Genomic DNA, 10,175 nt, shown 5'->3' on the forward strand with positions numbered 1-10,175 from the left:
GGGGCCTTTGGGAAGGCCAGAGGGGTCGCTCTGTTTGCCAATCCCACCCCACTCTCAAAGCAGCACACCTTGCCCCAGGTGCTCAGCCCAGCCCATGTGCCTCTGTGGGCAGAGATATCGTGGGAGCCAGCACGAGTCTGCCAGCATGTGATGGCCATGATCTCAGCAAGGGGAGAGACAGACAAGCTGCCTGGCTGCTGGAGCTGTTGCCCTCCTTGCCTGGCCCCACCCACAGGGGGATGAGGCCAGAAACCTGACTGGGACAACCGAAAATGTTGGCAAAGGCTTATTTTCAGGGAAGGTTGCGCCCCCGCCCCAAACCATGTTGCTTTTACACACAAAGGAACCGAAAGATAGTTTCAGATGGGTAGTTTTGCTGGTCTGCACTAGAAGAGCTAGATTTACATCCAATAGCGCCTTAGAGACCAACAAGAACCAAAAGTATCACTTCTTGCTCACCACCTATATTGCCACTGCTCACTTCTTCAGATCAGAATTAAGTCAAATTTCATTACACAAAATGTTTTCCTCTACAGGGGTAGACCTGGCCTCTGGAGAACAGGTCTACCTGCCCCTTTTTACTATATTGGTAGACCTGGCCTCTGGAGGACAGGTCTACCCGCTCCAGTCAACTATATCGGTAGACCTGGCCTTGGACCAGCACGGGGAGGGGGGGGGGGGGCGGCCCCTTGTAGGGGCATTTTTTTTTTTTAGTGAAATATGATAACCAGCATTACAAGTCAAATATAACAGAGGTGGAACAACCACTGCCAGAACACTGCCTAACCTAACAGGAAGTTGCTTAAATGTTATCAACCTGTCCAAACTACTTATTTATTGAGGTATTTATATCCCACTTTCCCTGGGACTCAAGGCAGCTTAGAAATCATACTGAAAAGTATAATAGGGGCGTGTATTAAAGATCTTTTTTTTTCTGGCTCCGTTATAGCCTATGGGGACCATTACAGTCAATGAGTCCCATAGGCTATAATGGAGAATTGATCGAGGGGTATCTGGGGCTATGGGAGGGCTGTTTGTTTTACTTAGAGGCACCAAATTTGCAGCATAGCTGCTGGTGCCTCTCCTCAAAAAAAACCCCTAGTTTCAAAAAGAGTGGACCAGGGGATCCAATTCTATGGGTTCCAGAAGGAGGTGCCCCCATTCTCCATTGTTTCCTTTGGAAGCTTGGTTGTGATCTGAACAGAAATCCTGCGCTGGCCTCTGAAATGTTGTGCACCAGTGCCCCCTAGCGCAGCTTGGAGGGAACTGTGGTTGCCATTGCAGTTCTTTTTTGGTGGTTCATCATCCAAGTAACAGAGGTCTGCTTTGGCCTGGCCAAAGAGGGTAGCATAAAGTAGTTCCCTGAAGGCCAGGTGGGAGGCACCGAGTTCGGGATCCCTCCTTATAGAGAGGTGTTCAGTGTCTCCACAGCGGCTGGCTGCTGGATTTTCACTACTCGGTGGCGGTTTCTGATATTGGAAAGGACTTGGCCAAGGCAGACCCAGGGTAGGCCTCCTCCTGCCCAGAATATTTGAGCATTTGAGCTACATTGTTTCAGCCGTGGTGATGTTGTGTTTTCTGTCTGTGGGTTGGAATATTTAAGCCATTTACGTGCAAATTTTCCAACAATTGTTCCAAGTACCAAGATGACCCAGATCAGTTCCCCTGTAGAAAATCGCTGCTTTGGAGGATGGATTCTACGGTATTCTATCCTGCTGACATCCCTCCCCAGACCTTGCCCTCCCCAAGCTCCACCCCCCAAATCTCCAGGAATTTCCCAGCCCAGAGCTGGCAACCCTAATAGTTTTGGGGGGGGGGGGGCTGCGCACATGCCTTTTCACTTTGCGAGTCCCAAGGCTGAGCCTTGAGCAGAGGTGCTGGGGCATCCTCGAGCCCTTCTGCCAGCTCAGGTTGGCTTCCCCTCAGGGTCTGATTGATGGTCGGGCAGCTTTGGGAAGAAAACCTTTTAGCCACTGACCGGCTCTCAGCAAACAAGCCCTGATTTCTTCCCCCGCCCAACCCAGCTCCAACCTGTACAGAACCAGGAAGGTGTGAAGTGCAAACCGGGGCCAGGGAGGTGGTGGGACTTCTGGAACTCTCCAGCCTCGGCAGCCGCCCTGTGAGCAGTGACAGAGATGAAGCTTAATTAATCATGCCCTGTGGAGAGAGGAGAGCATGGGTGTAAGGAATAATTAAAATGAAGCATCGGGTGCTACTTGTAGCAAACTGTGATTTATGAGCTTGACAAAGGGGCTCCTTTGTGCCCCCACCTCGTTCTTCACCCCCCCCCTCCATTGCTATCGTTTCCATTCTTTCTCCTGCAGGCCCAGTGGGAAGGACTAACTGGACGCATCGTCTTCAACAAAACCAGTGGGCTGCGGACAGATTTTGACTTGGACATTGTCAGCCTCAAAGAAGACGGGCTGGAAAAGGTCAGTCGGCTGGACTCCTTGCTCCCTCCAACCGGTTGGGGTGGGGGCCCGAGGAATGGGTTGCCATCCAGCATGGGTCTGGTCCCTGTCAGCAATCCATACAACATACATTGGACCCAAGAAGGATAGGGGGGATCAGGTGGTGGATTCTACACTGGGGTGTCCCAATCCCTGAATAGCCCTGATGCTAACCTGGTGGACCCTTAAGGGGCTGTTGTGAAACCAGTTGGATTGGCTCAGCGGATGTGGAAGGACCTTGGGAGGTTTGCTTGTGTAGTATGTGCCATCAAGTTGCAACTGACTTATGGTGACTCCAGCAAGGGGCTTTCAAGGCAAGTGAGAAGCAGAGGTGGTTTGTCATTGCCTTCCTCTGCAGAGCCTTCCTTGGTTGTCTCCCATCCACATACTGACCCTGCTTAGCTTACAAGAACTGACTAGATTGGGCTATACCATGGACTTATGGCAACCCCAGCAAGGGGCTTTCAAGGCAAGTGTCAGCTAGCTGCCATAGAAGACTGTGTACCAATAGTCCTCCCCCCCCCGACCTGCCAGGCATCTGCGCATGCCCTGTCTTCCCCGTGTATTGTCTTGTGCCATGCATTCCTGTCTGTAAACGCTAGGCAACGCTTATCTGCAAGGTTAACAGGTGTGTGGAGGAGCCGCTTCGCTTGAAGTATAATGAACTGCTACCGTGTGAAGCTGTAATTGTTTATGATTTAGGAATCATTGATTCTCAGGCTTTTGAGCGCGAACCTAGGAGTCTGCCCGCTCGGCGGGAACCAAGATTATTGGTTAATGTCCTGTTTGAATGTCTTACATTATCCCTTGCCCACCCTGGCCCAGGACAGTGAACTTGTTCCTGCTCTATCATGGCTTTAATAAAATACTACTTTGTATAAACGTGTATTGGACTTATAGCTGTGGGGGACCGGACAGCAAGCTGGAAGCAGAGGTGGTTACCAGTGCCTTCCTCTGCAGGGTCTTCCTTGGTAATTCTCCCGCCAAGGTACTAGAGATCTGCTTAGCCTTGCCAAAGAAGGCAGCATGAAATAGTTATGTTGCATCGGAAGAGTAGCAGCCTGAGTAGCCCATACTAGTCCAGACTCATCAACCATGGTCACGTCTTGGATGGGAGACCACCAAATAAGACCAGGGTTACTATGCGGAGGAAGGCAATGGCAAACTACCTCCGCTCATCTTTTGCCTGGAAAACCCCAAAGTCCTGGGGTCATGATGAGTCAGTTGCGACTTGATGGCACTTAATTATTAAATTTGGATCAGATGACAGTTCTGTCTAGTCCAGCATCCTGTTTCCAACAGGGGTCAATGCCTGCTCCCCGAAGGCTCATGGGGGGGGGCTATGTGGACAGCAGGTGGTCCTTGTTTCCCCCCAGCACCTGATCTTCTGAGGTATACTGCCTCTGTGATTCTTTAACTAATATGGCTAATATCTGTTGAAAGTCCTGTATCAACGTCCTTGATCTTCTTTTAAAACCATCAGACCCAGTGGCCACCACCACATCATGTAGCAGTGAATTCCAGAGGCTTATGCATTATGTGAAGAACATATCCTTTTAGATGTCAAAAATACATCCCATCCTGAACCTTCTGCCCATCAGTTTCATTGGGTGACTCTGACTTCTAATTTTACGAGCGAGTAACGGTGAAAAGCCTCTCTCCCTTTGCAAGACCTTCCTTTAGAAGGTGACAGATGTTCTTCTACCACACCCCCTTACTACAAACAGTTGTTAGGTATGGTTATTTAAGGTCAACATGGAGCAGAAACATCCCTTGTTTCCAACAAAAGCTTCCTGATAGATGGCTGTGGACTCCGCAGTTAATTGCTGTCAGTTCTAGCAAGTTCTGCCCATGGAGGCGTCCCTTGCTCTCTTTTTTCCCTCATAAATGTGTGTTCAAGCTCCTTGTCAGCTCAAGAGAGGCTTTACAGTATCCATGTCAAATCTCTGTGGACATTAAATTCCTGTCACTGGATAATCTGAATTAATGGCGTGCCCAAACAGGGAGCGAATCCCAATATGTACTTTCGCATTACATTTAATAGCTTACGTTTGCCCAGGTTTAGCGGTGGGCTTCTGATCATCCTTGCCTCCCGCAAGCTGGAGGATTACAGCAGTCTTAAGCATGTGTGATTACAAATCCTGTATTATCCATCTAGCGTGACAGCATTGGTGGTGGGATAGGAGGATGGTAATGGAGGGGGTCTTTTAAAATTGATACACTGCCCCATACAGAGAGCTTTCTTCCTTTCTCCTAGTTCTCTCTGTGGGTCTGCTGTGGACTCCCCAGTTTCTTGTTGCTTATCATCATGGCCTTGTGTCACCTTTGAGCACATAAATTTTCACAGGATAGAGCAGAAAATGGGGGGGAGGAGGTGGGAGAGGAGCAGGATTTTGTGTAAACAGTCTGGCTTTCCAGTAAACTCTTGTTGCTCTATTGCAATAAACCGGGTGGATGTGGAGATTTAGAGAAGCAGAAGAGCTCTTCTGGCCACAAGGACTGAGACCAGGGCCATCTCTCATCCCCACAGAGCTCAGACACAGAAGTCGGGAATGTATTGGTCTAACCTTTGATGGTAGTTTTGACAGACGCTTAAGGACCACTTCTAGGCACAGCTGAAGTCTCTGCTTCAAGGCCATGCATGTGTGCTTATACATGTCAGGCTTGCCGGTTCCCAAACCGTTTTCAGATCTTTGCGATTCAAGTCCAGTAGCACCTTAGAGACGAACAAGATTTTCTGGGTAGAAGCTTTGGAGAATCAAAGTTCCCTTCGTCAGACACTGGAAAACTGATACCTGGAAACTCTTGTTGATCTCAAAGATGCTGCAGGCCTTGAGTCTTGCTGTTCTGCTGGAGACTAACATGGCTACCCTCCTGAAACTTTCTCAAAAGTACATCTGAGCAGTGCGATCAACATGGCACCTTTGGCTTTGGCACATGCCAGCTTATTGAATGCAGTGGTGCTGTAGGCCAGTAGTTGCTGTTCCCCATTTTATAGTCCAAACACTGAGGTGGAGAGAAGGTGAGAAAGAATGTGTACGCTACATTCATGATGAGAAGAGACAAAGGAGGTCTTTTCTAACAACGTTCAGTGGAACTAGGAACTCCAAGGTTAGGCATCTGTCCTTCCTCCTACAGAACTGTTCAGACTCAGCTCTCTCCCCATTATCTTCTCTCTTGATGAGAACATCGTGACAGTACAACCACATGAATGTTGTGTTTAGCTAAAACGACTGTTGCCTGAAACCTGGTGTGGCTCTCCCTTTCCTCTTTCCAACCCTGCCAGCATTCAGTCTTCTTGCCTATGCTTTGCCTTCAGCCCAACTTCTTGCAGAAGTTTTCTCTCTGTTCTCTTGCCTGATGGTGTCTACTGTAGGCCTCAGATGAGTGTTTCCCTTTCTCTCCATCACAGGTTGGAGTCTGGAGCCCCTCTGATGGACTGAATATCACTGAACCCACCCGAAGGCAGGGGCCGAATGTTACCGATTCCCTGACAAATAGATCTTTGATTGTCACTACAGTCCTGGTAAGTGGCTGCAAAATTCTAATGGACTGGACCAATTTTGCCTCTCCAGCGTTTGGCACTTGGAGGTACTCCATGCTTATGAGTAGGGTGGGAGGGAAGGCAGCATGGTATAGCTTGATCACATCAGATAACGGAAGCTAAGCAAGGTCAGCACTTGGATGGGAGACTTCCAAGGAAGGCTCTGCAGAGGAAGGCAATGGCAAACCAGTTTTGCAGAAAGTCCCTTGCCGGGGTTGTCGTAAATTAGTTGCAACTTGCCTGGCCCTTACGTATGTATGAGTAGGTTGGTTTACACTTTCAATGCCTAAACTTGTCACTTTATCTGACAAGAAGCAAAGATGGAGTTTTGGCTACGCTTGCTTGCCTTTCATGAAATGAGGGTATTTTATCCTGATTGAAAAACTGTTGAATTTTCTTTATATAGCAGGGAAAACTACCAAGAATAAGTTTGTTTTGACAGTTTTTGTCAGAGCCCAGATTGAGGTTCTAAAGTAGCAAGGCAGATTCAGAGGGATAAACCAAGGTGTGCCGATCCATCACAATGTACTCAGTCAATGTCGTAACAAGACTTCACAGGGTTTGGTGCATCAGGATCCAACTAGCTTCCTGCAGAGCTGAGGTTGCCAGCCCCCAGGTGGGGCCTGGAGATCTGGAATTCTGACTGATCTCTGGAGTTCAGCTCCTAGGGAACTATTGATGCCAATCTTGGCCCAGCAGCCATCAAACCATTCTCTTCAACCCCCTGCTGTGCAGCTGACTTTCCCCATCGTAAATGCACCAAACAATTCCTAAAGATTTTCCAGAACACTACTCGCAACAATTTCCGGCCTAACACTAAGGAGGCCAAATTTAGAATGTTGTGAAATAGAATGTTCTTACTCAATTATATATAGGGAGAGATTTACGGACGTTAAATACCATAGTGAAGCATGGGTATCAGGCTAGTCAGCTATAATGCAGAATTGACCTGGGGGTATATGAGGCCCTGAGGGGGCCGTTTTTTGAGGTAGAGGCACCAAATTTGCAGCTTTGGCTGCAAATTGAACTGTGACTGTGGCTATCAGGAAGCCCTGAAAAATCCCAAATATTTTCGGGATTTTTGGGGGGGCATTTTCAGATAGTTGAGTAAATCACCTACTCGCTCACCAGCTGAAAAAAAAGTATTTTTAGGATATTTTTCTGGCTCAGTTTAGCAGAACGCACACCCCTAGTGAAGGCAAAGGAGGGATCCTCTTAAGAATGCAGTTCAGAATTTGCCTCCTGGGGGGCTGTGGTGTAGTGGGATAGATTGAAATTCATGGGGTGACTTGGGACAAGGCAAGGCTATTTTTGGGCAGGAACGGAGTTCCGGCTGGCTTCAGAGTTGGCCACGCCCACTACAGCTAAAACCTCTGCGTGTGTGGCTACAGAGGGAAGGTCTCCCATCCAAGTGATAATCAGGGCCACCCTGCTTAGCTTCCAAGATCTGACAAGATTAAATTAGCCTGGGCCCTGCAAACTGTAATTCTGGAGCCACCGAGCTCTTGAAGGCCCTTGAAAATGCAGCCGAGACTTCGCCTGCCTGCTCTCTTGCTCATCGTCCCATGTTGCATATACACCCTTATGCACACAAGTGACAAACTAGCCCAAAGGCATTCGCTTAGCCAGCAAGGCCTGGATCCTTAGCACTAACTGTCACCATGTATTTGGCACACGAGCTGCCTGTTGTGTTTGATAAGAGGCATCAGATCAGAATGTATTTCCATCCAGTCTCTAATGAAGTATGACGAGGCTCATGGGGTTGACATTTGGGTATGTTACATGCTGCCGGGCATTGTTGCACAAAGAGGAAGAGACCCAGAAGGGATGCTGCATTTGATACTGTCTTGCTGCTTGGTAGAGGAGACTCCCTTTCGAACACACACTTTTCTTCTTCCTGGTGTTGGTGGCAAGTAAGCCAGGGTAGAGAGGGAAACAGGCAGGCTCTGCTGAGAGAGTGCTCCAGTTTTCCCTGGCTGCATCCACAGCCAGCTTCCAAACTTCAGAAGGTTATTTTTCCCCCAAAGCATCCATATGACATGGTCCTCTAATCAACCTTTTTCAGGTTTTTCCCATCCTTGGTATGTTCCTTTCAAAACCTGATTTAGCCTTGTCTTTCTGGAATGAATGTAGCCCAGGCTGTCTGGATGTGAAGGTGTGCAGTTCTGAAGTTCATGCCCACATCAGTACCATTTCCCTTTTGTCAGCTTCTTACAGCCCACATTTTCCCAGCTGTGTCACCACAGGTTTTTGGGTTTTTTTTAAGCTGGTAATTGCCACTGTACTAGAGAGCAAGAATGTTAGCAAAATCAGTTGCCACAATGTACTAGTTCCTCTTAATTTCCAAATTTCATTTTGAAAATGTTGTTAGCCCTTTACATTGAGGAGGTATAAGTGAAAAGGTGTCCCACACTGTGCCATCTCAGTTTTAGTTCCAGTTCTTTAACTGGAGAAGCTCTACCTAGTTGACCACGATTGCACATTTCAGCATCAAGATATGCCTGCCTCAAAGCATTTTTTAGTTCAGGGGTTGGTTTCAGTGTTGAGGTGTGGATAAGGTGTTTGTGGTTGGTTTGAGGTTGGTTTGTGGTTAATGGGTCATTGTCAGACCCCACAGCCAACAACGTGGTACACACTTCTCAGGAAAGGTAATACTTTATTGAAGAGCTATAGATGCATTAACATAGGCACTGTTAAGAATGGCGGTTGCCCATCGGGCATAATAAGATATAGGGTATTTGTATGCACCCCCCACACTGCCCTGGCCAATTAGCCATACTCCCGCGTGCGGGAGAAGGAGCTCAGGCCGTTAGCGCTGAAGCTGGGAACCAACCTCTCTCCCATGGTTCCACTGAAGCTAGACATCACACCACCTGCACATATTGAGATAAGCATTACAGCAGCTAAGAAGCACAGAAAGAATGCAGCGGCAATTAGTAGTCAACAGATCTTCCCAACCCCCATGGCAGGATAGTCATGGCTAATGGAAATAGCAAATTACTTCATCATTTGTAACTCATGTTCAGTTTGCAGTGTGGTACCATGCTGGTAGGGGTGAGAGATTCATCTCTTGGTTGCTGGCTGGGTATTGACCCTGTAGCTCACTTGGCTGAGTTTTGTCCCTCTGGTCTTTCCCTGTTGGCTGTTAGGAGGAACCTTTCATCATGTTCCGCAAGTCAGACACCGTCCTCTCTGGGAATGACCGCTTTGAAGGGTACTGCATTGACCTCCTGAAAGAGCTTTCCCACATCCTTGGCTTTGTGTATGACATCCGGCTGGTGGAGGACGGGAAATACGGAGCCCAGGATGAGAAAGGGCAGTGGAATGGCATGATCCGAGAGCTGATCGATCATGTGAGTAAAGCAACCTTGCTCTGCTGTCAGCTGTCCTCTGACCGAATGTGGTTGGAACTGAAATCCACATGTTCGAAAAAGACGTCTGAATTTTCACAAAAGAGTTGGCTAGTGGTGTAGTGTGTTAGATTTAAATCCTTCCTATAATTATAACTCTAGATCTCCAGGTGGCTTCTGCCTGCCTGCCAGTTTATCTCATCCCATCACACTTGCTGTGAGCAAGAAATAAGATGGGGCTTTTCAAGGTATAGAAACCTGTAACCTGCCACGTGTGTTGTTTGCTGTAGCACTGTTGTCTTGGAAAGGGTGTTAAGGGAAACACATGTTTTAGTTTGCAGAAGGAGTTTCAGGAAGCAGGTGGATTCTCCATGGCTTGCAGCTCAGACTTGAAAGTGGAGTCTCTCTGAGAAGTATGCATTGAATTCCCATCCGATCCAGATGAATCCATCTTGCAAGGAATTAAACCACTGCCGGCAGAGGCAATATCCACATATGAGGATCTTTGTTTGCGCTTCTGCAACCTGACCCTGATATGATGGGTTGGAATGGAGGACCAGGTGTGCGAGAGACAATTTCATTTATTTAGAATTGCAGTTTGAGTTTTGACCTGAGCAAAATGGAAACTGATTTTGCTTTCACGCAGACTAGATGTCAGCTGCCTCAAGCTGTGCGTACAGCTCTCCCACATAATCAGGGCCGGCCCGAGGGGTTTCTGTGCCCTAGGCCAGGCTGCCTCGTGGCGCCCCCCTCAGATGCCAACCTCCCCGTGGGGCCTGGAGACCTCCCAGCTGGTTCCCAGCAGCAGGGCCGGCCGAGAGAGGGCTCCAT

The 10,175-nt window shown here is 48.2% G+C and overlaps 1 protein-coding gene across 1 annotated transcript in view; it reads left to right on the top strand.

Annotated features, from left to right (window-relative positions):
• The window catches only part of GRIK3 (glutamate receptor, ionotropic, kainate 3), a 138,679-nt gene that overhangs the window by 61,015 nt on the left and 67,489 nt on the right, over positions 1-10,175 (top strand). Inside the window, exons 8-10 of the mRNA XM_015410879.1 lie at positions 2,325-2,432; positions 5,863-5,976; positions 9,144-9,347. Of these exons, the coding sequence (XP_015266365.1) occupies positions 2,325-2,432; positions 5,863-5,976; positions 9,144-9,347 (426 nt within the window). The remainder of the gene's footprint in view (positions 1-2,324; positions 2,433-5,862; positions 5,977-9,143; positions 9,348-10,175) is intronic.

The sequence above is a fragment of the Gekko japonicus genome, unplaced genomic scaffold, assembly GCF_001447785.1.
Source record: "Gekko japonicus isolate JY-2015 unplaced genomic scaffold, Gekko_japonicus_V1.1 scaffold99, whole genome shotgun sequence".
Taxonomy (NCBI): Eukaryota; Metazoa; Chordata; class Lepidosauria; order Squamata; family Gekkonidae; genus Gekko; species Gekko japonicus.